At 41.4% G+C, this 27,170-nt stretch overlaps 7 protein-coding genes across 7 annotated transcripts; 4 read left to right on the top strand and 3 right to left on the bottom strand.

The window, feature by feature from the left end:
• Positions 1-577: 577 nt before the first annotated feature.
• On the top strand, positions 578-1,784 carry PHALS_08377 (conserved c2h2 zinc finger protein; the record flags this gene model as incomplete). The annotated part of the gene is made up of 3 exons (XM_024723716.1): positions 578-850; positions 916-1,376; positions 1,433-1,784. 3 exons carry the CDS (start codon positions 578-580, stop codon positions 1,782-1,784), a joined length of 1,086 nt encoding a protein of 361 aa, XP_024574664.1.
• Positions 1,785-1,846: 62 nt separating this feature from the next.
• On the bottom strand, positions 1,847-3,635 carry PHALS_08376 (Domain of unknown function DUF4200; the record flags this gene model as incomplete). The annotated part of the gene is made up of 4 exons (XM_024723714.1): positions 1,847-3,262; positions 3,323-3,415; positions 3,473-3,564; positions 3,629-3,635. 4 exons carry the CDS (start codon positions 3,633-3,635, stop codon positions 1,847-1,849), a joined length of 1,608 nt encoding a protein of 535 aa, XP_024574663.1.
• A 1,017-nt stretch (positions 3,636-4,652) lies between these two features.
• On the top strand, positions 4,653-7,637 carry PHALS_08375 (PDZ domain; the record flags this gene model as incomplete). Its single annotated transcript, XM_024723713.1, has 1 exon — positions 4,653-7,637. One exon carries the CDS (start codon positions 4,653-4,655, stop codon positions 7,635-7,637), a length of 2,985 nt encoding a protein of 994 aa, XP_024574662.1.
• Positions 7,638-7,732: 95 nt separating this feature from the next.
• PHALS_08374 (transmembrane protein 184c-like) lies at positions 7,733-8,955 on the bottom strand (the record flags this gene model as incomplete). The annotated part of the gene is made up of 4 exons (XM_024723712.1): positions 7,733-7,843; positions 7,901-7,907; positions 7,967-8,211; positions 8,275-8,955. 4 exons carry the CDS (start codon positions 8,953-8,955, stop codon positions 7,733-7,735), a joined length of 1,044 nt encoding a protein of 347 aa, XP_024574661.1.
• A 138-nt stretch (positions 8,956-9,093) lies between these two features.
• PHALS_08373 (fact complex subunit) lies at positions 9,094-17,042 on the top strand (the record flags this gene model as incomplete). Its single annotated transcript, XM_024723711.1, has 19 exons — positions 9,094-9,240; positions 9,308-12,097; positions 12,161-12,398; positions 12,464-12,503; positions 12,576-13,014; positions 13,072-13,134; positions 13,194-13,298; positions 13,352-13,384; positions 13,444-13,516; positions 13,586-13,649; positions 13,710-13,939; positions 13,997-14,180; positions 14,233-14,366; positions 14,441-14,886; positions 14,953-15,123; positions 15,180-15,557; positions 15,618-15,782; positions 15,836-16,221; positions 16,283-17,042. The coding sequence occupies 19 exons, from the start codon at positions 9,094-9,096 to the stop codon at positions 17,040-17,042; spliced, it is 6,846 nt and encodes a 2,281-aa protein (XP_024574660.1).
• Positions 17,043-17,491: 449 nt separating this feature from the next.
• Positions 17,492-22,075, top strand: PHALS_08372 (rna polymerase iii; the record flags this gene model as incomplete). The annotated part of the gene is made up of 1 exon (XM_024723710.1): positions 17,492-22,075. One exon carries the CDS (start codon positions 17,492-17,494, stop codon positions 22,073-22,075), a length of 4,584 nt encoding a protein of 1,527 aa, XP_024574659.1.
• Positions 22,076-22,390: 315 nt separating this feature from the next.
• Positions 22,391-24,339, bottom strand: PHALS_08371 (uncharacterized protein; the record flags this gene model as incomplete). Its single annotated transcript, XM_024723709.1, has 2 exons — positions 22,391-22,966; positions 23,047-24,339. 2 exons carry the CDS (start codon positions 24,337-24,339, stop codon positions 22,391-22,393), a joined length of 1,869 nt encoding a protein of 622 aa, XP_024574658.1.
• Between the last annotated feature and the right edge of the window lie 2,831 nt (positions 24,340-27,170).

Here is a 27,170-nt window from a genome sequence, read left to right as displayed (position 1 = left end):
CTCCATTGAAGCTGCAGGATTTCACAAAAGCCCGTCACAGTGGTTCATTTGGAACCATAATGTTTACGGGTGGAAATTTCAGCAAAGGTAGAGCAATGCCGACAGTGAAAGAGAGGATGATCCTTTCAATGTAGAGGAACTAGACCAAGCCTTGGATGACGTTGATGTCGTCGAGATATAGTAGTCCTCTACGAATTGTAGACCTCCTGTCAAAGGTGATCGATTTCTTGAGGCTACTAATAAATAAAAGACCGATTACTATTCGTAAAAATCCGTTGATTTTTGTGGGGTACTCGGAATACAATAACTTACGAAGTATCTAAAATATTAAAGTAAACGAAATATTAGTCACAAAATAAATTTGGGCACATAAGTAAAGGAGGTATAATCAATTGATAATTTACAAAGTTCCGCCAATTCTGTCATTTTAATACCTTAAATTACACTTTGGCACTACTAGGTATTGAATCCAATTTTTTTGCTTCATACCATATATTCATAAGGTTTGCTTTTTTTAGGAGCTTTTAAATGCATTTTGTAAAAACATGCTCAAATTTGTGAACTTTCAGTACCTGATATGGCGACTGAAGAAGTTTCCGAGCGTGAATGGGAGCAGCGTCATACACAGGCGCTGCGAGACACAGCAGAATCTCTTCAGCTTGGTCGATCTACGGCGCAAGTTCTAAGCATGCAAACCGAGCAAATCAATCGCAGCGAGAAGTTAGTGGACGAAACTCAAGCAACTGTAGCCATAACCAAGCGCGTGCTTCGTGGGATGACTTGGTCCGGCTGGATTTACAATAAATTTTCAACTGTACCTCAATTTTCAGACAATAATGAGCAAGACCAGGTAAGAATAACCGAAATGAAAATTATTGTAATGAGTAGAATGAAATTATGGTATTTTTGGGATAGATTGCAATGGGATTTATTTGCCCTGACTGCAAAGTAAAGTTCCAGTCTGCAGATCAACTGGGAAGACACTATAACAATATTCACACAGAGACTTTTAGTATCGTGAATGAAGTATCATCTTTGAAAGAAAACCGATCGCAATCTATTCAGGAACAGCAGAAGCGTGTAGTAGAGGTTTCCAATGATATCCATGAAATTTTTTTAAAAAATTTAGAGCCTCAACTTGCTGAGCTGAAAGAGCAAGCGTTGGCGTTAGGAGGTGCATTGGACGCGCAAAATGAAAAGCTTGATCAACTTGATACAAAAATTGGACGTGTTCAGCACGATTTGAAGCAAGTGAGAATAGAAGCAGACAAATTATCAGGACGAAAAAGTCACGTAATTTTTAAATTTCGATGTGCATTTCAAGAGCTTCAAAGTGGAAAGTTTCTACGTGATGTAAATGGAGAGCCATTGTTGAGGTATATAATGAAGTTGCAGTTACCATAATGTGAGAAATTTAGTGACGAATTTCAAGTGCTGATGTTGTTGTAGATGGCTGTACGTATCGTGCATACACTCGAGGCGATGACAGTGATGTTTGGGGTTTTCAAAGCGAGAAATCAAGCTGTTTTTTAGGAATTAATCGTTACGGAAGTTTGAAAATCCAAGGCCGACAGTTGAATTCGTACGAGCAATTTCTCGTGGAAAACAAGTCGAGTACCCATTTATTTTGCATGTCCAGCTACTTTGGACTTGGCGGTTGGATTGCGACTAACGAATCCATTGCTAGTGGTAGACTCACTATCATTCGTGGCACACCCGAAAATAAATTACGAGCAGCCTCTTTTCGAATCGTATATCTGGAAGACGAACGAAAAAAAAAGTAATTTTTTCGAATCTCCAGAATCTGAAAGTTGTCTTTCTCTCAGAATCACAAAAATTTGCTGTTTTACCAGATGAAATGGTGCTTATCCGCTTCATCTCCTTGATCCACTTTGTTGTCATTTTCTGCCTGTTTAATCGGTCGAGCTAACTGCGATCGCCACATCACTTGTCTCCCTTTACGTTTCTTCGGGGCCTGCATACTCCTTTCCATAGACTTTTTCATTCGCTCATCGTACATTTTCTGTTGCAGTGCAATTCGTTCTTGACGAACACGTTCTCGTCGTTCTTTTTCCTTTTCTTTTTCCGCTTTTATCACATAATCTTCCGGCATTTGCTCAATAGCACTTAAAAGGTCTTCCAAGCGAGCTTCTAAGTCTGTCAACATGTACAATGTCGATGATTTCGTCTCAGTTTCAAAACCACATCGTTTATAGACTTCCAAAACTCGATCTTGTAAGTCTTTTAACATTCGTTCTTGTGCATTTTCTCCAGCACCATTTTGAGATCTCAATCGTAATTGGCTTGCCTTACTTTCTTCCACGTTGATCTGTTGTTGCAATCCCTCGACATTTGTCTTAAGTGTCTGTGTTTTGTTATCCATACTTTTCTTCGTTTCGCGGTACGTTTGCTTTAATTCTTCGAGCGTTTGTTCAGTTTCTTGACTATTTTGTATCAAAAAAAGATTGCTCTCTTCTAATGCTGTAAACATATCAAGCAACTGTTGTGGATGCTGAAAGTACATTGGAATCTCTTCGTCACTACTTGTAAGCGGCATATTGTCGAGATTCGGCATTGGCGGCACAACCATCTCTTTGGCTTTGCCAGTTTTCTCGGTCTTTTTTCGAGTCGTCTTTGAATCCGGACGTTCCTTTTCATTACGTTCATGCTCTTCAATTTCAGCCAGAACTTTTGATTTTTGCATCTCCCACTCGCGCAAGATTAGATCCTTGCGTTTTTGCAGTCGAGCCATTTGTCGTGCTCGTTTCTTGTCGCGTTGTTCCATTTCATACTCCTGTGGAGTGAGTTTATCCAGAAAAGCTTTAAAGTGAAGACAATCTTGAAGTTGTTCACTGAGCTTTGACATGTCACTTTGCACGAGTTGTATTTGCTGATTGAGCCTTTTAATCTCCTGAAGTTTCTCCGTTTTCGCTTTTGTTTCCTTCTCAGCCCGTTTGATTGCTTCGTGTGCTTTCTTGTCATTTTCTTTTAAAAAAGTATCAAAACGAACTGCGTCTTCTTCAAGCATCAACTCACTCTTTTTCAAAGCTTCTTCTTTCAATTGAGCCCTTTCTTCAAGTTTTCGAATCTCCTCACGCTTTGTATCCAATGACATTTGTACAAGAAACATCTCTCGCTTTTTTGCGATAAATTCGGCCATACTTTCCCTTTCCCGAAGACGATCGTTTGAAATGGTAGCAGTTGCAGCAGCAACGAGACCACGCGTTTGATGGACCGAAGAGTAATCATCAAGACCAGTTGGCTAGAAAAAAGATCTCAGAAAAGTTTTAAAAGCACAATTTGTTCAAAAATGGTTGCTCACTGTGTCATTGGAGCGAAAGCGACGAAAATTCCCAATCTTGGACGATGCTGTGGTCTTATCGTATACTTTGAGTCGCGAGTTTGTAATTTTTTCCTATCACAAAACGTCTGAGAACTTTGAAGCTTGATGATGCTTTCAAACTTCACAAACCTCATCTTTTCGTAACTTATCTGTCTCTCGCATCCGAAAAACTTCTTCATCAGACGGTAGTGTGAATGGATTTGTTTCTTCTCCTACATGTTCTACGAAGGAATGAGGCCAAGGCGACTATCAACATGAGCGATAGTAATATTCGAAATAACTTACGCTGCATTGTATGGACGAAGAAGGTAAACTTTCAAGTCCAATCTTAAGGAGATTAGAATTGCAACGGATGGGATTATTATTTACAGACTCTTTAACAACCACTTTCGTAGTGAAACGACCAGGTGTGATTCAGTATTATACTCTTTCTGATATTCTTGTGCGATATTATCTGTATATAGTACAATCAGCCAATTTGAAAATATTCATTCATGTCCATCATTAAATATCGTACAATACAATAGTGTGTCACGAATTACCGACATGCGCTATGTGTGCTACTAACTCTTATAATTGTGTACACACTTTCGACCGCTCAAACTTGGGTTCGTCCAATTGAGCCAATCGTGAAGTTGTGGACCGCAAGTGATGCATGAAAGAAAGCCATGATCTAAATAGTAGCATTCATTTGAATGAGCCGTTCCAATTGCGTTTGTGGTCAGTGCGTACCTATCCGAGCCATGTACTACGTCATATTGCCTTGTGCGCCCCTCAAAGTCGTGGTTAAGATATTGAATTCAATCTCACCAAACAATCGTTATTCACTATCGTCGTGTTGCACAGTAAACACAGTGAACTATCTCCACAGGACCATGTCCATCTGGGAATTCGGACATCAAAATCGATGTGTGGTATTATGTTCTCAGAGGAATATTATCATCTTTAAGATCATGTGATACTCTTTATAATACTATCAAATCATTCTGTAATTCACATCAGATAGTAAATGCTATTATTGCTTTATAAATATATTTCTTACATGTTGACACAGCTGTCGAACAAGTGCGTAATATGCAAGTAATTCAATTACTAAAGTTGACCATGGTTATCTCCATATTGTAGAAATAAATCAAGCTCTCCAAGTCGGGAGAGGCGGGCACTGGCGTATTTTTGCCAATCATATGTTTGCATCACGGGTTAGGGCTTTCGTCTCTACAAGAGCCTTAAACTGCCTACTTTTTCGACGTTTGCTCGTCGGTGTACAATATTCCCCCTCACATTCTAGCAGACGTCCAGTGCAGGAGGAATGCACACCGCGTCTCCGCAGGACGCCGCCTCGATATCGGATGCCATGACCCATGAGGAGTTACTGGCGCATCAACTGAATTTACACCACAAAATTCAACAGCAGATGCAACTCCAGATGGAGATGAGTATGCAACTGGGTTCACGTCAATCACTAACATCGTCGCTTGCTAAAGTGGAACCGGACCTAGGCGATAACGTTTTTGATATGTTAGATGATCTTATCATGATTCCATCGGGAGCAGTACCACCAGAACGTAGTTCGCTATCAAAACACACGCGTGAAGAGACTGTGGACGATGATCCACCTGCTGTGGGCTCTGGAAGTGTTGGTGGCAGTCGTGATAGCCTTGCAGATATTCTCGAGAGTCTAGATATGGATTTAGATGATGAAATGAATGATGAGATAATGTCTTCAGGAAGTGAACGTGCTCATAGTACCAGCGACTCGTTGGATGAAGGAGATTTGGATGATTTAGACGATCTCGAGAATTATGACCCAGATGATATACAGGACCAACGTGATGGACTGTATAAAGCAGAACCGAATGAAATTGCACCAGCAGATGAAGAATTAGTGCATATGAGGCGTTCATCATTAGATTTATTGGCTTCAATGCGTGAAAGTACGTCTGGTATAGCTCATCATGGCACAGGAAATATGTGCACATTAATATGGGAAGGTGGACTCCTTGGATTACGACTTCGTCTCTCACAGTCCCGATTAATGCCAGCGGTGTCCAAAATCACGGGAAAAAGCTCAATATTTGGTGTCCATCTTGTCGAAGTGGGTGATTTATTGCTACGAATTGGCGATCGTGTAACCCGTGAGATGGAATTTCTGGACGCGATTAATTACTTGAAAGAGGTACCGAAGCCCTGTACGTTAGTATTTCAGCGATTATTGGCCGATCCAATGGCAGTAAAACCGGTACAACCGAAGGTCAAAAGTGCTATTGGATTAAAGTTGGCTGCGAAATTTGACGAACTTACAGCCGCGGAAAATGAAAAATTTCCACCTCAACCAGCAGTAAAATTTGATGCCAAGTACGAGATCAAGTGGATGGATGGACCTTTGGGAATTAGTTTGATTGCAAGTAAAGATGTCCCATATCCACTTGTGACGCGTATTACTGGTAAAAACCGGTCACCACAGGTACAGGACGTCCAACCAGGTCATTATCTCGTTCAGATTGGAACGTATAATACTGCTGATGGCAATTTCAATACGGCCATTAAATTTTTACAAAAAGTACAAAAACCAGTGTCGCTTTTCTTTTGCCCAAGTAGTAAGAAAATGTCTTTACGTCCCGACTTGGCAGATGATGAGTACGATCATATTTGGGAAAAGAAACAACCTCTGTGTTTTACTGTACGACCGAGTGTTATGGGTCATATAGTGGTGGCTGATCTTGGCAGTGCTAAGTCAATAAAAGTCAAGATGAAGGGTGCACCGAATAATGTGGCAGCTTTTGTGAGCTCAGGAGATCGGATTATGTGGATCAATGACGACATTGTAAAAGATTTGACATTTCATGAATCGTTACTCAAGTTACGTACAGCAAAACGTCCGCTTGTTATTCGATTTAAAAAAGGTTCTCCTGAAGACGCAATTGCAGCATATTCGTCGTCTGATGTCCATGTGGCATCCAAATTTACGAATTCGACAGTATCATTAGGATCGTCCTCAACGTCCGTTTCTTCGTCCACATCGACAACTGTTATGTCACCCTCACATTCTATCACGTCTTCAAATGAAAATGCACTACCAACTGTACCACATCCAAAGACCGGACAGCCATTGGCAGTTCCACTTCCTTCACCGCGAACTTTTATAAATCCGCTTAAAAAAATGAGTATAGCTCTTGGCAATCATGCTAAAGACAACGTCACTGGAAGTTCCAATCCGAAAGCACAAGAGGAGTTGAGAAAACATCAAGACAGACAGTATATATCGCAGTCACAGCAGCACTCTCCACTTGAAGTTGTTCAGAATAAATACCGAAGCCATGGCGAGCAAGATACAAAGCGAGCAGGGCATGATAACACAAGACAATTAAACGCATCATCATCAAATGTTTTACGACATTCCCCTCATGGCTCAAGAGGTAAACCTCACCAACTTGCATTTACCACGTCTACTAAAGACCCAGCTCCTCGGACACTCAGCAGCCCGAATCACAGCAGTGCACATCAAAACGACTTAAATCATCGGATTGCAGATCCAGCGAATAAATTACGCAATTTGGAGCATGGACCGCATAAGTCAATACTAGCAAAGTCTCCAATTGATCCGATTGACGATACTCCGTTAAAGCCGCTAAGTGGTGGTCGTCAAGGATCGACACCTCCATCGTTGTCACACGAGCCAAGTCGGCATAGAGAAAAGGAAATGGACAAGGACGATGATGTGTACGAAGTCATTTGGCCAGAAGGAACAGCACTTGGACTCACGTTGCGAGTACATCCGACGACGAGATTTCCTGTCGTGGCACGTGTGACGGGTACAAGTAATCTTAAGAATATTGAGCACGTCTCACCAGGTGACATTCTTTTTGCTGCGAACAACATGAACATTGTACCACAACCAAAGTTCAAACAGACACTTGAAAACCTATCACGTCTCCCAAAGCCAGCAATATTGCGTTTCCGACGTGTGTCTGCTACTACTTCAGCTTCATTGCGCTCAGATGAGTCGGATCAGATGCTGCCTCGCGGTCCAGCGCTCAAGGACCGCGAGTACGAGCTCATTTGGCGAGAAAGTGCCAATCTTGGATTGGTCTTCAGCTCAGATAACGATGTTCCAAAGGTTACAAAAGTTGATATGGATTCCGGTGGTCCCATGCTGCACAAGGTGTCAGTTGGAGATGTTCTTACGTGGATTGGTCCAATGGAAATCAGTGGCTCGACATTTCAATCGTCCATGGCAAAACTGCGTGCTGTAAAGCGACCTATTGTGCTACGTTTCTACAAACGTGGAACATGATCATTTGAAGCGGATTCAAGCTGAATACGAATCATCAAAGTCTTAATTTAGCTAGGAAAGGGAACAATGCAGCATCAGTAACAAAAATTGTAAGTTTATGGTGCTACAAGATGACGTCCTGTTAGCAAACATATCTTTTTCTTGTCAGTACCAATGTCACATTCGTCATCGTTTCGTGCCATATTGTACAGGACTATATGCAGAATCTCACGCACTTATTAATATCGTACAAATCCAGACGTAATACTTAGACGTGTGCTTACTATATCGCTTCCTCTTAAGCTTAAAATACGCCACTGCTAGGTGAAGACACGTGAAAGCGCTCAAACTTGGCCGCAAGTGCTTGTTTCTTGGTCAAAATTTCATTCCGCGAGTTCTTGAGATCAGTTGATACGTCAGTCACATTAATTGCATCCATGAAAAACGCCAGAAGAGGTGCTTTAACATTTGAAGAGGACACTGTGACACCCGAAGGCGACAAGAAATCTTCAATCGCAAAAGCGTAATGGTGTGCAATGGCAAAGCCCAGCATTTCCACACAAATGACAAAATCATTGAGTGCCGACGCAATTTTCTGTGCATTCCAACAATCAGGACAGCCAATATGCCACTTTTCCGATATAACCCCAACACTTACGAGCATACTGATCATAATTGACTGCCAATAAGTAAAGAAGATAATAGCTTTAATCGCAAGAAATTTTGGCCATGGTCGCATGGGTTGTAACTCTTCGTGAGCTCCATGAAAAAAGATGAGTAGACAATATAATGCCCATGTTTGAGAAGCACTTAAGATGAAGCAAACGTAACCGTAACTCACAAAAGGATTCATGAGTTCACCTTCTCCGTAAACTCCTGCTAAACTTGTGATAAGCATCACAATACTCATCAATAATTTGATTGGAATGTATTGTAATATTCCAATTGTCGTTTGACGCAAAAACTTTCCCCCCATAGACCACGGTCGTACACAACAAAATGGAAAAACATGCGTCATCTGCGGCTTTGAACGCATGGTGCTTGCTAAAACAGACTGACCACCAAGATATTCAACGAGGAAACAATGAAACGAGTAGAGAGCAAAGGCTTCATATAGATCGCGTACAGTCTCGAATAAAAGCTTGGACTCGTTAAAGACTAGTGCCATATATGACGTTAATGCGTAAATAGGAACCATCATGAGGATACGAATCACATGCTTGCGAATGCCTGCGGATGGATTGTATAATAAATGTGTCCAGATGAGCCACCCGGATAAGACGATCGCTAGCAGCGTAAATGCGCCTGAAATCGCGTACGCTAGAGTCTGCAGTTGCATTGGACTTGATATCACCAGATAATAATAGTATATAGTCTTGGAAACCGGTAAAACTGTTTTGTTATTATTTATTGAGCACATTAAGAAACGTTTCTAACGAGACCATCTATTCGGGTGGAGGTCGTTCTCCCTATAGCTATGGTGGACGACAAGGTGATTGTGAAGCAAGAGGTAAAGACAGAAGTTAAGACGGAACCTGAGGCTTTAGCTTCTTTAAATGGTGCACCACGTCTGGACGCTGCTATGTTCTATCGCCGTCTCGAACGTCTTTATAGCGCATGGAAGGTATACTGTTTTCCTCTCTTTTACTTTGTTCCATATTTGACTAATAAGTAGTATTTGAATTCACTAGGAACACAAGCATGAAGTTCCGTGGGGTGGAAGTGACTCGTTCTGTGTCCTTGCGGGTCGTGCACAACAGGAAGAGTCAGGATATCGCAAATCTGCGTTATTACAGATCTTTTTATTGGGCTTTTTGGAGTTTCCTGAAACGCTTATGATATTTACCCCCAAGACGTTGTACGTGCTTACAGGTGGTAAGAAATACACGATGCTTGAGGCTGTTGCAAAGGAAAAGACACTGTCGAAAAGTGTCAAGTTAGAGTTATTAAAGCGGAATAAAGAAGATGGAAACAAAAGCAATTTCAGAGTTCTGACTGATGCGATCAAAGCCAGTGGAACAAAGATAGGGGTCTTGAGTAAGGAAAATCCATTAGGAGAGCTCGTGAGTAGCTTTAATAAAGCTCTAACAGCCACAAACGTTGAGCAGATTGATGTGAGCAAAGGGATTGAAATGGTGTTATCAGTGAAAGAGAGTGAAGAGCTTGAAAATATTCGATGGGCAGGGGCTTTATCAAGTAAAGTGTTCAAACTCAAATTTATGGAAGATATGGAGCAAATTATTGACGATGAACAATCGATTAGTCATGAGAAAATTTCAATGGCTATTGAAGATGTGTTTGATAATCCATCAAAGATTAAAGTGACTATTGATCCAGTAGATATTGAACCGTGTTACCCACCAATTATTCAATCTGGAGGGAAGTATGATTTAAAACCTAGTGCGCTAAGCAATAGCGATGCAATGACGTATGATGTCATTATTTGTTCTCTTGGTGCACGGTACAAAGGCTATTGTTCCAATGTTGCTCGAACATTCTTCATCGATCCAACAAGTTCCATGGAAAAAGCGTATGAGTTGTTACGAGAAGCACACGAGCTATGCATTAAGGAGTTGATTCCAGGTAAAAGTGTGGGTAAAATTGTGGAAAAAGTGCGGAAGTTTGTTCAGTCGAAAAATGCCACGCTGTTTAGCAAATTGACTAAAAATTTGGGATTTGGAATTGGATTGGAATTTCGCGAGTCGTGTAATTTATTAACGACAAAAAACCAAACGATCATTCAAGAGGGGATGGCTTTTAACGTTGCGTTTGGATTTAATGACATTCCTATTCCCGAATCGCAGCGAAAAAAAAAGAAATTGGAAAGTTACGCTGTATTTCTTGCTGATACTGTCGTTGTGTTGGCGAATGAGACGAAATGTTACACAAAAGTGCCAAAAGCGTGGGGCAAAGTGCGTTACGATATTGAAGAAGATGATGAGAAGGTAGATGAAAAGATTAAGAGTAAATCGAGTAAAGGTAAAGATAGTTCTGTACACGGAAATGTGGACTCGTCGCTGTCAGGTACTCGAAATCAGGTGCTTCAGTCACGTCTTCGGGACCAGCAACGACAGCTTGAAGGTAAAGAAACAGATCAGGAGCGTCGAGACCGGCACCAAGCTGAACTTATGCGTCGAAAACGTGAAGAAGCGATGCGTCGATTGGAAGAACAGGATAATGGGATGTCGGATGATCCAAAGAAGGAAAAAAGCATTCGAGCGTATGCTGGTCCACAGAATTATCCGTCTGAATTGCGTGAACGTCAAGTAATGGTCGACATGCGTGCCGAGGCGGTGATTCTTCCGATCAACGGGGTTCCAGTGCCGTTCCACATCTCAACTATAAAGAATGTTAGCAAGTCGGAAGAAGATAAGGCGACGTACTTGCGTATTAACTTTTTCGTACCTGGGACATCACTCGGACGCGATGTGCTTCCAGCCATGGCGAATGCAATCACAAAATATCCTCACAAGATGTTTATCAAAGAATTGGGATTTCGCTCGACGGATGCACACAATCTAAATAACCAATATCGATTAATTAAAGAGCTTCAGAAGCGAGTAAAGCAACGTGAACAGCGTGAACAGGAAGAGTCGGATTTAGTGGTCCAAGAAGACTTGATTTTGACTCGTGATCGTCGTGTACCGCGTTTAATTGACTTGTCAGCGCGACCGCACTTGACGGGCCGTAAAACTCATGGTACGCTGGAAGCGCATTCAAATGGTGTGCGATTCACTACGAACAAGAACCAGAAACTTGACATTCTATACGCGAATATCAAGCACGCAATCTTTCAACCATGCGATAAGGAACTCGTTGTTTTGATTCACTTCCACTTAAAGAATCATATTATGATTGGCAAGAAGAAACAAAAGGACGTCCAGTTTTATACTGAAGTTATTGAAGGCTCACAGACGCTAGACAATCGACGACGATCGATGTACGATCCTGACGAGTTAGACGAAGAAAATCGAGAACGTGCATTGCGAGAGAAGCTGAATACAACGTTTAAAGAATTTTGTCACAAAATGGAAAGTGTGTCGGAACGACATGGCAAATCAGTGGTGTTTGATATTCCCTACCGTGAATTGGGATTCATGGGTACACCATTCAAAGAGATGGTGCTACTTCAACCATCCGTGCACTGTCTTGTAAGTCTAACAGACATGCCGTTTTTCATTATCTCACTTGATGAGGTGGAGCACGTCCATTTTGAGCGTGTCATGTTTTCGTCCAAAAACTTTGACGTTGTGTTTGTGTTTAAAAATTTTGACCTAATGCCAATGCGAATCAGTGCTGTGTCTATGGGTGAATTGGAGCGAATTAAAGAATGGCTTGATGATATTGACATTTGCTTTACAACTGGTACTGCAAACTTGAATTGGAAGAGTATTATGTCAACAATCAAGAGTGACAATCGGTTTTACCTCGACACGGACGATGACGGTGTTCCAAAGCCAGCTGGTTGGGAATTTCTAAAGGTGTGGTTGAGTAGTTTTTTATTTTATACTGCGTTTATTAACTTTTATGCTTTTTGAATGTAGATGGAAGGGTCGGATGATGAAGATGAAGATGAGGAGGAAGCTGGAGATAGCAATTATTCAGGTGCTTCGGAAGAAGATGACGATGAAAGCGAATCGAGTGATTCGGATGGCTCAGACTGGGAGTCAATAGTTGATGAGGATTCCATGTCTGAAGAACCTTCCGATGAAGAGGATGCTCCGACGTGGGACGAGCTCGAAAAGGAAGCACAAGCGTCCGATCGTATGCGCAGCGAGAAACGTGAGCATGACGATGACGATGAAGAATATCGTCGCTCGAAAAAGAAAAAATCGCGTCGTCAGTAGGCGTAGATCACCATTCGATGCATGCGTTCGTACATTTTACGTGAGAAATATTACAATGAACGCGATGTTTTGCTTTATCCGTGGCTTTGGTGAGACTAATTTTCTTCTCTAGTGTAAGTATGAACAGTCTTCATGTAACGAATATGCCGATGACGGATAAAGAACTACGTGAGACTGTGCATTTAGCTTTTAGCTGCTACGACAAAGACGACAGCAATTCAATCAATGCAATCGAGTTACATCATTTAGTTTCGGATCTGGGTGGAGTCTTAACAAAGCGTGACTTTAATCAGGCGCTTAGTATACTAGATCGTGACGGCAACGGCGTAATTGATAAAGACGAGTTTACAGCGTGGTGGATTGAACAGTCAAAGGAGAATGAAGTGGCGGGAGAAGTGGAAAGAACGTTGGCGAGGCTAAAGGATCTCGGTCGTCAAAGATTTCGAATTGATGTTCATACAGCTTGTTGGAAAGGTTTTGAAGACGTCGTGTCGAGACTTGTATGTGATGGCTCAGAGCTCGTAAATGCACGAGATGATTCGGAATTTGGTGTAAGTTCTCGCTTTTCGAGCATTGCATAGAGTTAGAGATTAAAGTGGGTACTGCAGAACCAGAATTCGCCACTACATTACGCAGCATACCAAGGACACACTTCAATCTGTAACATTCTTGTGAGTGGGTTTTCTAGTCATATTGACGTCGCTTATCGTATATAAATTCTTGGTCACAGATCTCATCTGGGGCGAGTATCAATGCTACGAACGGATCTGGCTGTACGCCAGTGTTTTTCGCGTCTCAACAAGGACACGTGGAAGTGGTGCAGCTTCTACTGCAGGTTTGTTTTTCTATCCTGACGCTGACAGCTATGCTTACATTTTGATGAGATAGAATGGAGCTGATCTTCGAATCGTAGAGAACAATGTACTTGACTTGAGATACATTTTAAGAGATCACTGCTAATGGCAATTTGTTTTACGTAGAATGGACTTACGCCTGTAGATGTATGCAATACTCCAGCAATACTGACACTGTTCAAAAATCTACCAGGCCAGCGTAAGATCGTATGGGTGATGCTCCAAATGCTGTGATAAGATAAGATGATTCATTGTTCAATGCTCTTAGCCCCATCGATTCCAGCAGCACCAACTTTAAAGCCTTTATCAGAAAGCACTATAAAAGTCTTATGGTACGATGATCGCGAAATTTTGAACATTCTTGCTGATATCAGTAATTCATGAACAATCAGGTCACCACCTCGTCCAAACTTGAACGAAATCCTTCCAGTTTCGGGATACATGATTCAGATCTCGTCCAACTCAGCACCATCCAAGATTGTACATGCAGTTGCATTCCCTACTGAGACTTGCGTCAATGATTTATGTGCCGACACTGAATATCGTGCGTCGATATGTGCGATCAATCTTCATGGTCGAAGTGAATATAGCGCAGAGTCGGAAAATGTTAGGACAAAAAGAGGTGAGTTTGTTAGGTGCTTGCCGTCACATAAACTAATAGAAAACATGTGAATCACAGCCAAGCCGTTAGCACCAATCTTAAGTTTCACAAATGTCGGACCAACGGAATTTACTGTGAATTGGGCTCTTGCAGCTCAAGATCACCAATCTAATGTCTCTTGCATCATTTACTTGACGTCGCCTGAATCCAATGGAACATGCAAATGGGAGTCGGTGTTTAGCACTACTGATCAACATGTCAAGTACGTGAAACCTCGATCAATATCTAATTCAATAGCTGACATTCGAATGAAGTTTCACCACAATCAAAAATTTAGCTCCAAATCATCGATATAAAGTACGGTCAGCAGTCATTAGCTTGGAAGGACAAAAAACGCTTTCCGACGCGATAACAATTCGAACTAGCGGAAAAGCTCGCACTTCACGTGGTTATTAGATGTTTAACCAGCACACACTGTTCGCATCTTTATTTTGCATTGTTAATACATTAATAATTAAGTAGCTGCTCAATTTTATCGATTCGGTATGACCCCAACAAATGCGTTTGCCGTTCCTCAACCATTATTTGCGAGTCGAAGACAACGTACAGCTACTTGCGACAATCAAAACACTGCCTTCTTTACTGCTGATGACTATGCAGCGTTTTCTGTGCGTGGTGATGTCTACAAGTCGCGATTTTATGGATCATTAGAGACGCGTCGACAAACTATCCTTACACCAGTCAATGCATCGAAAGCTAATTCGAAACACTCAGCAACGATTGACAAGAAACATCGACAGTCAAAGCATATGGTGCAATTACTAATAGAGGTGATTGAACAGCATCAAATTCAAGCCCCAGAGAACATTGTAGAGCTTGAGGACGCGCGTCGAAGACTTTCTAACCTTTCAATTGCTCAACATGAACGGTATCTCATGCTACAACACCAATTATATCAAGCGCTTAAGGTAGGATGGATACTAGTATTTGCAAGAAGATGGTGTTTGTGTGCTAATGTAAGACATTGAGAGCAGCAAGGATTGCCGGAAGTACTTGCACTCTCAGACAAAGAGGCAAAACAATGGCAAAACTTAAAAGCAGAGGTTGAACAGGAACAAATATGTTTTTGTCGAATGATGGCAAGAGGATTAGAAGCAGAATTAGCTGTGGTTGAGAAGCAAGTGACAACACGGACGAGTACATGGGTACGTTAAACGTTGACTATTGAAACTGTCAGTGTTTTAATTTGAGGCATTCGAAGTATGATGCATGGCTCGCACAGTGTTGGAACGATGTCAATCGTTTGTATCCTAGATGGTTTGAACCATGCATGGTCGTCAGAGTGGCTTCTTGTGCTCATGAAAACACGAAAGTTGCTGATTTGACAGCCAAGGAGGTGGCTACTCGAGGCACGTGCTGCGTTATTGATCTAAATACTTATGCGGTTCATCAGCCGGTTATAAATATTGAAAAAGAGACCGAGGAGGATTTAATCCATGTCGTAGCACCACGTCAAGCCATTTCCGCTGATATTCAGGCTGAGGAATTGATGGAACAATATGATTGTGACTTAGCTATTTCATCTTCGACATTGATGACACTCTTTGATAGCGATACACCAGCTCGCTTTGGCTATGTTGTAAGTTAAAATAAATGAATTTGGAGAGTTGATCTTTGACGTATCGATATGGAAACGTAGCCTGATAAGTGGGGAATCTTAATGAAATCCCGAGCAAGTATTCATGAAAATGGCAAAGCGACAAAAAGACGCGTTTTCTTAGATCGCCCACTTCCTGGAAACACAAATAGCACACGAGAAAAGGTAATAGAAGCAGGACGCGCTGATTTATTGTCACGTTTCGAGGTACGTTGTTGCTAAGCGAACGGGTACAAAAAGTTCTTATATTGTTTTTTCAGACTGAATCGCTTGTTAAAGGATCTACAGGTGGACGAACGTCGTATCACGTCTGGCAATTAAATGGGATGCGAATTCTTGTGCGTAGTACAACATACGCAAATATGACTAATTCGACATTGTCAGAATTGGATAAAACGAAGGAAACTATCGCACCCTTGAGCGTATTTGTAAAACCAGATTACCAATTGTTGGGGATAGAAGAGCAGCTCACAACAAGTGAACGATGCCGCTTTTGGCTTCATTCATGGCTTCGTGGAAGCCCAGTCGTTCTTGTAGCTCGTGTGAATCCTCGAAATGACACAATAACGTCATGGAATACGTATACTCCAACATCACTTCTCTATGGCGACAGTGCGCAACGTCTTTTGCCACCTGAGACTTTTGAGTACGTCGATACTACTTGTTGTTGTGGCTAGTTTAAACCTTATTGTTGTTGATGTATTTAGTCCGTCTTTAAAATTTCAGTGGCTATCAACGATATTCACGACATTAGTTGATCTCCCTGTTGGTACCTACCTCTTGCGTCCGTTTGACTTGAAAAATTCATACACGTTTGGCAAAAAGCGTGGTGGAGTGGAAGTCTTAATGGCTACAACAGAGCGTGGTTTGGATCAAACGATTGTTGATTTGTACGACTCTATGCCGACATCTGCTCCGTCAGTACAGTCATCTTTTGACATGGTGTCATCTAAAATTCCTGTTCTTCCATCCTGGAATCTTTCTGACAGAGTTCCGTACACCTTTCAGACAGGCATGTATTGTCTTTCATTCTTTTTAAATGGAATATGCTCGTCTGTAGCGGCGGGTAAAAGTTGTGATCGTGCTCATTTGCGTCTTCCAACGCAAACAAGTTCGAGTTCAAGGATAGCAGCAAAATCAAAACGATGGAGATTCGAGAATGTTAAAAAAGTATCGGAGTATGCAACGTATACGAATATTGAGGTGCGGGATCGTTTTGTAACAACTAACTTTCGATTTTGCGGAGAAGATAAGGCTCCACCTATTATCTCAGATGTTTCTGAGGTATATGCGCCGGTCCATTGTATCAAACAAGCAAGAGAGTGCTCACAACCACATTTGACGCTTCATCAGATTCTCAATCGACTTGCAGACGATTTGTTACATAAGGAGCGAGAAAAGCGACGAGTACAAAAGAATGGATATCGTCAGCGGCAGAAAAAAATCAAGAACGTAAGCACTGATTGAGGATAAATGAATGAGTCATTGTTCTGGTTCGAAATAGTAGAATTGCTGTTTTCGTATCACTTGCCGAGGATTTAAGCATTATCACGAATGCATATTTTACGAGAATAAAATATCACTTCAAATGCTTTATTTAAATGACATCAATTGCTAAGCATATTCTTCTACATGAGTCAGGATTCCCAAGTATCTATTCCACAAATAAAAATGTAGTATAATTTGTTTATCTTACAATTTATTATATTTTATTCATGAAAAGTTCTACGATTTATTATACTATGTTGATGAGAAATCCTACGATTTTAGTAGTATCTTCTCCGCTTCAAATTACAATATAAATCCAACAATAATCTTTACACGCAGCATTATTTATGAATTTATTGTGCTTTTTTAAAAAGTTTTGTTATTGGATAAAATCAGTGTAAATCTTAAGCTCTGTCATCCATTTGATCATGCAGAGCGGCCGCTTCGGCATGCGCGGCGAGCGGCGTAACCCGTTAGTAAAGCAATTAGTATTGGAGAATGATCGTCCAGCAAAAATCAGCCATTTGAACTTTGGACTTCTCTCAAGTGTTGATATGATGCGAATGTCAGAATTACGTGTGCAGTCTAAAGACCTTTTTCAAGTACAAACACGCGAACCACAAATTGATGGCGTATTGGACAAGCGTCTTGGTGTGTCAAACAAAAGTGACATTTGTGAAACTTGTCATCTTAAGCTATCAGATTGTGTTGGTCACTTTGGTTACATTCAACTCGAGTTACCAGTATTCCACATTGGTTACTTTAAAGCTATTACTGAGATTCTGCAGACTATTTGTAAGAGCTGCAGTCGTGTGTTATTACCACCAAGTGATCGTGAAGTATTTCTACGACGCATGCGAGAACCAAAAGCCGATGTTTTGCGACTTGTTGCTCTTCGTAAGAAAATAGTATTAATGTGCAAGAAAGCTGTCAAGTGTCCATATTGTGGAGCAATCAATGGCACTGTGCGTAAGGTCACAAGTACGACACTTAAATTGGTGCATGAAAAGTATCGTGCAAAGGCAATGCATGACTTGCGAAATGTCTTTGTAGCACAATTTGCGGAAGCTCAAGCTAGTAATCCTGAAATTGGAACTCATTTGTCAAAAGCTCAAGAAGATTTGAGTCCACTTGTGGTACAACAGCTTTTTAAAGATATTCCTGATCAAGATTGTGACTTATTGTGGGTCGATGCAGATGGAGGGCGACCTGAAAAGCTTCTTTTAAATGCAGTTCTCGTCCCACCTGTTTGTATTCGTCCATCTGTGGCCATGGATGGAGGTACAGGAAGTAATGAAGACGATCTGACTGTTAAACTTCAAGAGATTGTTCAAGTGAATAGTGCGCTTCGTGCAGCTTTACAGAAGGGTGCATCATTGAAAATGGTGATGGAAGATTGGGATTTCTTGCAGATTCAAGTGGCTCAATTCATGAATGGAGATACTCCTGGTTTAGTGAAGCCACCTGGATCCAAGACTGGGATTCGTGGTCTATGTCAACGGCTCAAAGGAAAACAAGGTCGATTTCGTGGAAACCTCTCAGGCAAGCGCGTGGACTTTTCAGGTCGAACCGTAATTTCTCCTGATCCAAACCTTCGAATCGATCAAGTTGGTGTGCCAGAACATGTGGCTAAAACCATGACGTATCCCGAAAAAGTGACTCGATACAACCTGCAAAAGTTACGCCGTTGTGTACTCAACGGACCAAAAGTACATCCAGGTGCGAATGTTATTCGTATCGAAGGACAAAATTTCACGAAAAATCTACTCTATGGTGATCGTACAAGTTTGGCCGAGGAATTGAAAATTGGAGATATTGTTGAACGACACATGGAAGACGGAGATATTGTGCTTTTTAATCGTCAGCCTTCGCTTCACAAGATGTCAATTATGTCGCATCGAGTCAAAGTTATGCCGTGGCGAACATTTCGCTTTAATGAATGTGTGTGCTCTCCATACAATGCCGATTTTGATGGCGATGAAATGAACATGCATCTCCCACAGACGGAAGAAGCTCGCACTGAAGCCATTACGCTTATGGGTGTGGAACAAAATCTTATTACTCCTCGCAACGGCGAACCACTTGTTGCAGCCACACAAGATTTTCTTACGGCTTCGTACTTACTCACACAAAAGAATATTTTTTTTAATCATGAACAATTTTGTCAAGTTCTTTCGATTATGAGTGACGCAAATGAACATATCGAGTTACCAGCTCCAGCGATTGTATTACCAGTACGTTTATGGACGGGAAAACAAGTCGTGAGTCTGTTGATCAAACCGAATCGTGACACAAAAGTTTTGGTGAATCTCGAGTTGAAAGAGCGTAACTATACAAACAACAAATTTATGTGCTGGAAAGATGGATACGTGTGTTTCCGTAACAGCGAGTTGATCTGTGGGAATTTGGGCAAAAAAACGCTTGGAGATGGCAGTAAACAAGGTCTTTTCTACGTTTTGATCCGAGATCATGGCGCTCACGAAGCTGCTCGCTGTATGAATCGCTTAGCAAAGCTATGTGCACGGTGGTTGGGCAATTTTAAAGGTTTTTCTATTGGAATCGATGACGTCACGCCGTCTGAGGAACTTGCTCGAGAGAAGGAAAAGCTCTTACAGGCAGGTTACGATGCTGCAAATAAGTCAATTGAGGACTATCGACGTGGAAAGTTGTCGTTAAAACCTGGATGTAATGCCATTCAGTCACTAGAAAGCGAGCTAAATGGTTTGTTAGGAAAGCTTCGTGAGACAGCAGGTGCCGAGTGCATGCGTACACTTCCGTTTCATAATAATCCACGTATCATGGCTGAATGTGGTTCAAAAGGAAGTGCGCTTAACATTTCACAGATGATGGCATGTGTTGGGCAGCAATCAGTCAGTGGTAAACGTGTACCTGAAGGATTTGTAAATCGTACACTACCGCACTTTATGCCTCATGCACTCCATGCAAGTGCGAAAGGATTTGTTGCGAATTCATTTTACAGTGGACTCACAGCGACCGAGTTTTTTTTTCATACAATGGGTGGACGAGAAGGTCTTGTTGATACAGCGGTCAAGACGGCCGAGACGGGATACATGGCTCGTCGTTTAATGAAAGCACTTGAAGATCTATCGTGTCAGTACGACGAAACTGTACGAAACTCAGAAGGTTCGGTCGTCCAGTTTACCTACGGAGATGATGGTCTGAATCCAGCGTATATGGAAGGAGACGACCGACCTGTGGATTTTCACCGTCTGCTTGAGCACATTCGTAATACCTTGCCGGATCGCGAGTCACCAGCACTACTTCCATTTGAGCTTCGTCGTCTTGGCAAGGAAGTAGTCCAGCGTCCAGAATTTCAAGCAATCTTACCAACTGGACGCAAGTTTTTGATTGAGATTGAAGAGTTTCTAGGGGCAGTTGCAACAAACATTGCATCAAATCGTACGGGCTGTGGAATTAAATCCATGGACAAGAAGGTCAAATCTTACGCTCAAACATTAGAAAAGATTTTCGATGAAGCGGTTGGCGTGGGTGCGCCAAAGCTCGAATCTGAACGATTGAAGAAAGAAGTGATTACTACAAAGGTCGAAAAAGGGGCTAAGCTGCTCATGAAAGGTGAGAATGACATTGACTCGGATAATGACACGGAGGAGTCAGATGAAGACTTGAAAAAGGACATTTTAAGCTACAAGGAGAAAGACCTGGACAAAGTGGGATTACCGGAATGGGAACATGCACGCTTTAAGACAGCCACATCTCGTGCCGAATGGAGCAAATATGCCGGTCTTGAAGGTACTAAAGAAAAAGAAGAAGCAGCATGGCTGCTTTCGCACAATGTATGTCGAATTACGACGAAACAGGTTGAAAAGTTATTAGAAATCTCATTGTACAAGTACAATCGTGCAGGAATAGAGCCTGGCGAAGCTGTAGGTGCTATAGGTGCTCAGTCAATCTCAGAACCAGGTACACAAATGACTCTCAAAACATTTCACTTTGCTGGTGTCGCCAGTATGAACGTCACATTGGGTGTGCCACGATTGAAGGAGATAATTAATGCGTCCAAAATCATCAGTACCCCCATTATCACAGCTGCGTTGGTTTGCAAGACAGACGAGCGCTCCGCTCGGATTGTCAAGGGTCAAATTGAGAAAACCACGCTTGGTGAAATTGCTATCTACATAAAGGAAGTGTTTGCACGCGATCAGGCATATCTTTCTGTTAAGCTGGACTTGAGAGCGATTGAGCAGCTACATTTGAATATAACAGCACGATCTGTACGCACGAGTATCTTGAACGCAGTTGGTATCGGTCCTCGTGGCGTTCTTCGACTCTTAAAAGAGCAACACGTGCTATTGAACGCACGATGTCCTGATAAGTTGCGATTGCTAGCGCCATCAAATTACAAAGGAGCCAAAGGCGACACACGCGGTGCGTACTTTACGCTCCAAGCGCTGAAGTCTGAATTACCAAATGTGATCGTTCAGGGTATATCAACAGTTAATCGTGCAGTGATTAATTATGAAGAAGTACAGGACGCGAACGCAGCGAAGTCGCTGCACTTGTTAGTTGAAGGATACGGTCTTGCTGAAGTCATGGGAACTCCAGGTGTGGATGGTCTGCATACGACATCAAATCACGTGATCGAAGTGGAAAAAACTCTCGGAATTGAGGCAGCACGGGAACTTATCAGCTCGGAGGTGAATTATATTATGAGTGCGTACGGTATTGGTATTGACCGACGTCACTTAATGCTACTATCGGATATCATGACATTTAAAGGAGAAGTTTTGGGGATTACACGCTTTGGAATTGCCAAAATGAAAGAGAGTGTTCTCATGTTAGCATCGTTCGAAAAGACGACGGATCATTTGTTTGACGCAGCAGTGCACTCACGTACAGATGCGATTGTTGGTGTAAGTGAGTGTATTATTATGGGCGTGCCTGTGCCGCTCGGTACGGGGATCTTTAAACTACTGCGTCAGGTTGACAAACCACATGTTCAGCAACGACGACCACTTTTAGCTGGGATGTAGATTACGCTTTGTTTAAGAACTTTTCTTGATATTGATCGCAGTGAAAAAGACGGTCACTTGTTGATAGTCGTGTGTCTCGATTGCTGTCTCTATTTTTCAAAGTGACCCGAAGACATTAGTGCTTTTGTATGATGAAGCTGATAGCAAGATACATGATCCATTTGAATGCGAGATTACGTTAAACAATTCTGCCTCATACTTTATCGTCCCATTCTCAAATTGCTACTTCATGGTTGATATGCACTTATACTACAAAGAAATCTCTAAGTCGTGATAGCTCAATTAACAATAAATTGGTCAATTTCTTTAAGTAATTTAACCACCTGAAACTAACGCTACGCTTTCCGACTCGTACTTTTGTTTAAACGCTTTTAAAACGGCAACGTCCGAATCAAGAGTAATATCGAAGCCCAGCGTAGAGATAACAGACGTCGGATTCCACTTTCGTATCATCCACTCCGTAAATTGAACTTGTTGATAATTCGTTGCAATCGTTTTAACAAACAGATCAGGATCACCAGTCGCCGCTTGCAATACATTCGCCAATTGTTTTTGGTGAAAATATTGGCTGAGCGTGTAAATCATTGTTATCCTTTCATTTGGGTACAACTTACTGAAGTTGTCGATGTAGCGCTGATAGTAGATGAGCAAATGAAGATTCTGAAATAGATTTTCCACATTCACGTTAAGCCCCGCCATTTCGAACACGAACATCGGGTCTACATGATTATTCAGCAAACCATTTGTGACTGTATTCAAAACATTCTCATCCGTCGAAGATATGAAGCCCTTGAACCACTCAACCGAAGCAGTAGAGATCCGGTGGAAATACGCAGTTGTGAAATCTTCAAAGAGTGCTTGCAATGGAAACTCTTCTTGTGACGTGTGAAGCTGAAACCTCTCAATGATGTCACCCGGATTCAACCCTCGTTCCATCCATCCATTCACCAACAGTTTAAGAATCTCCGCACACACAACACTTTTTTCGATTCAAGCAGCTTCAATGTCATGGTCATTGTCTCGGTTGTTGAAAATAGCGCGAGATACTCTCCTACGAAGTCGATATAAGTCCACAGCACTGGACTAACAGCCCCACTTCTCTCATCTAACAGCTTGTTGAGACCCATTTGCAGCTTCCTTTTGCCCATCGTCAGATATCTTGCATCGCTAGAGACTATTGTTTCAAGTACATGTCTCGGTGGGATAGACTCGCTCACCCATACCAGCACGAGTTGGTGCAACATCTTCGTGCACACGGGCTTGTATGTATCATACAATGAAGCGAACATCTTTGTCAACTCGACATCGGTGAGGCAACCTCTTAAAGATTTAATAATGCCGTCTGCTGCTGCTGGAACATCCACTGCACGAGAAGAATAAGACTTCACCCATACTGGTACAAGTTCGCTGAGCATCGTTTTTCGCGTATCAGACTTCAGACGAACCGATGAAGTGACCATCTCAATCAATTCGGCAGTATCAAAATACGTTCGTAAAATTCCAATTTCATTGATGCGAGAGGTTGGTGACGTGTCTTTGTGAATGTGTAGAACATATTGCCAAATCGGATAAAGCTTGTTGTCGAAGACATTACCTTCAGGCTTGTTGAGGCCTAGTGTGTGAAACAATATGCTTGGTGCACTCCGCTTAGCCAAACGCTGACATCTCGCTTCTAGAAGCGTCGTGGCAATAAGGGCAGCCTTTTGAATCTTGGTTTCATAAGTATGCGTCTCGAAGAATCGACGTTCACCCAGCTCAATTGCCATGACCTCCGCGACATCTTCATAGAGGTCTTCGATGGAATCCTCATTCCGTTTTGATTTGATATGCTTGGTGATGTCCCTGACCCAGAATCTCCAATCTTTCGTCTCGATAAGATTCTCCAATTGCGCAGTCTTACCCAAAAGATGAGAAGCTTGCTTGACAGGCGCATTTTTCTGCGACTTCACCCTCAATGTGAGCGCTTTCACAGAGTTGCTCAATTTCGATATGTCAGCCCGACTGAAGATATTTCTCACTACGGTTGGAACCGATCCAGGTGCATACTCCAAAGATGCTTCTGGAAGAAGGTTTACCCTACTTCTTGCTTCGTCAGGAATTCCAGATAGGGCTTGAGTGGAGTCGTTGTCATTTGAAAATGCGTTGTCTTGGGTGAAGTTCAGCGATTGTGTCGCAAGTAGTGAAGATGTCATGGATTCATTCCTCGCATAAGCAGTTGCGGTCATAGACACCGCTAGAAGATACGGTAAGGGGCAGATATACATGATGTGTTGTTTGAGGCAGCTGGAAAGATTGCAATTGAGGATCAAAGACGACTTGCTTGTATTTCTGATTCATAGCAGATTCCATCTCATGACCAATCATTGCTGGAATACTATGGATAGGCTGTTTTGGATTTCAAGAATGATTTTGTGGGATCGTCTTTGACAAGGTGAGAAAATTTAAATCACGTTATACTAAACCTCGTTCTTCTTTCATTCTTGACTTGATACTTACCCTCGCTCATGTGTTTTTTATTCACTCTATCCGTTATTATACTTTAACGTGATATTTTTTAAATGTCGCTGCTTACTTTGCGACAATATATAACGTTTCTTTGAAATAATTGTCAGACGCTGTTCCTAAAACTTTCCGTAAAAATAAGTTCTGGCTAGTATCATCGCTGAAATAGGACGTAAATGTTATCATACTCCTGAAATTCTTACAGGTTGAAGACTGAAGAAGCAGGAAACAGAATTGAGCAGTATACAATATTCAATTTCAATAGATGACCAACTTTCGTAATAAAAAACATATGTTTTTTATAGAAAAAATTGATTGATGCGAGATTTTTGAAGACCTGTTCAAGCCATGATTGCGCATGCGAGATCTTACAATTTCAGTATCTTACGTACCATCTCGGTAGTTTGAAGCTGATCAAGATAAACAAACCAGCTCGAAACATACGGGACTTGTGTCGCCTTAAGATTGTAATAAAGCAAGAAATTTTTTTGAAGCCCTTCTTTTCCACAATAACATGTGCGAAAATTGCGATGCAAGTGCACATGGCTCATTCTGTTTTCTTACCTCGTATTTTACTGTATTGTAGTAAAAATGGTTTCCGTTTAGAAATTTTGGTGAAGCAAGTATGGAAGAAAGGCAGGCATTCGTAACGATTATGCACATGGTATCAGCACACCCTATATTACAAAATTGTATCAGAAATTTATCCTGCTGCACGAGTAACCAGAACCGCGACTGACAAAGATTTTTTCGAAAGGTGCGCTCTATACGCCTATCCTGCCTCAAATACCTCGGTCTGGTATTGTTGCAGTCTCCGGTACTCCGCCTTTCACATTCGCAAGTAATACGAGAATGCTATAATAAACATTTTCTCGTTGGATCAGATTCGAGCAGATGCACCACAATCCCATTGATTCATTACGAGATTCTTTATTTTTTCATTGCAGGTTTTGTCATTGTTTTTAAAGCAGTCGTTATCTACTTGACATATCCCGTGAAACAGGGATGTTTACAATACTTAATGAATTACACAACATGTTTACGCTTAGAAGATTGGTGTGTGTCAGCTGAAAGTTGTCCACGTATTACTTTCGACTACCTGTTACGGGGATGTACTGTATAAACTGATTACGTAACACAACAAACTCTCTACAACAGTACCTGCACAGATGTATAGAAGAGGCTCGTGGGTTTTAGCCTACAATTATAATTGAGCATAGTAATATCTATAGTATTTGTGAAATAAAGATATAAACGTAGAAACATGCAATAGTGTATAATTACGCAACTAAGTATTGATATATTTGAAGATGATTAAAATTTGTCCAGAAGACGTCCATGGTATCTAAAGTAATTAAGACAATTTCAATATTGGATATGGTAAAGCGCATACATTAGTTAAGATAGTTTAATACGATTACTCTTAAAATAGAAGCCACTCTTGAAATACTTGGTAGATACTCAGTTTCTCGGTCCCGAACCTGGGTGAAGCGTGTGAACCCAGCGTACGATGGGATTGCCGTGCAGTTTGGACATAAGAAGTTCTGACTCATAGAGTCTGCGTTAAAAAACGCACAGAGGTTGAAGTCGTTTTGCCACCCTCAAGAGTGAAACCGTGTTGTTGTGTAAACGTAACCCTATCACATTATAAGAAATTGTAGTTATTACAATATAATAAAAATTCACGGAATTCATTTTACACTCGAAATAAACAGAAATACTGAAATATCAATGTTTATGATAAGATGACGAATATCCAGAGGGTAGGTGTTTTAGTATGAAATAATATAAATGTATTAGTCCAGACAAAATTACTATCTAATATATATTCTCAGAATAGCAGGACAAGCTCATAGTGTTGGTTTTCTCAATCCTGGTCGAAGCGCTCAGAATTTAATACTGTGCGTTCGTTAACATGGACAATAAAAGGGCAATCTTCTTCTGTGCAAAGTGCATGACCACCGCGTTGCAGAGGCATCTAAAGCAAGTTATCAGCAAGCTCTGCTATTTCAAGATTGACATGTAATAAGATTAATATTTTATAGTCTAATACTAGAAATATGCTTCTTATATGAATACTTTGGTAATGATGGATATTCAAAATCAGACCAAACTACAATAAAAATTTGCTCAACTGTATATATTAAATGCAATTGCGTCAAATTTTTAAGGTGTAAGTACAGCTGTACAAGATACATAGTTCGTTACAACATCCCTCACCAAGATAAAGACTTTACATTTCGTTTGACTGCCAAAATATTAGCACTCTACATGCGTCCACGTCTTACCCGACCCTTGGCACATCCGTGTCTGCTTCCTCTAGCATGCTCGCACTGGGAATTCCCTTTTATGCAGCGGGGCTGCCGTCGCTCTTAGCATGGAAGAAGCGAAGCTAAGGTCACCGACCTTACGTTCTATACAAAACCAGTACGAGTGTAGCGGATCGCAGTTCGTTACCTCTAAGTGTACTTCAAACTTTAGCCAAGGTAAATCCGTTCAAAGTTGAATAGTATTTGATTGTTCTATTTGCGGCAGAGCTGCCTATATCTAAAGCCTTAGGTTTTCCCAATTCGATAGTGAAACTAATTAATAT

This window comes from Plasmopara halstedii, assembly GCF_900000015.1.
Source record: "Plasmopara halstedii genome assembly, contig: Scaffold_322, whole genome shotgun sequence".
Lineage (NCBI taxonomy): Eukaryota > Oomycota > Peronosporomycetes > Peronosporales > Peronosporaceae > Plasmopara > Plasmopara halstedii.
Note: the sequence above shows the minus strand (reverse complement) of the source record. Positions and strands in the feature narration are given on the sequence as shown.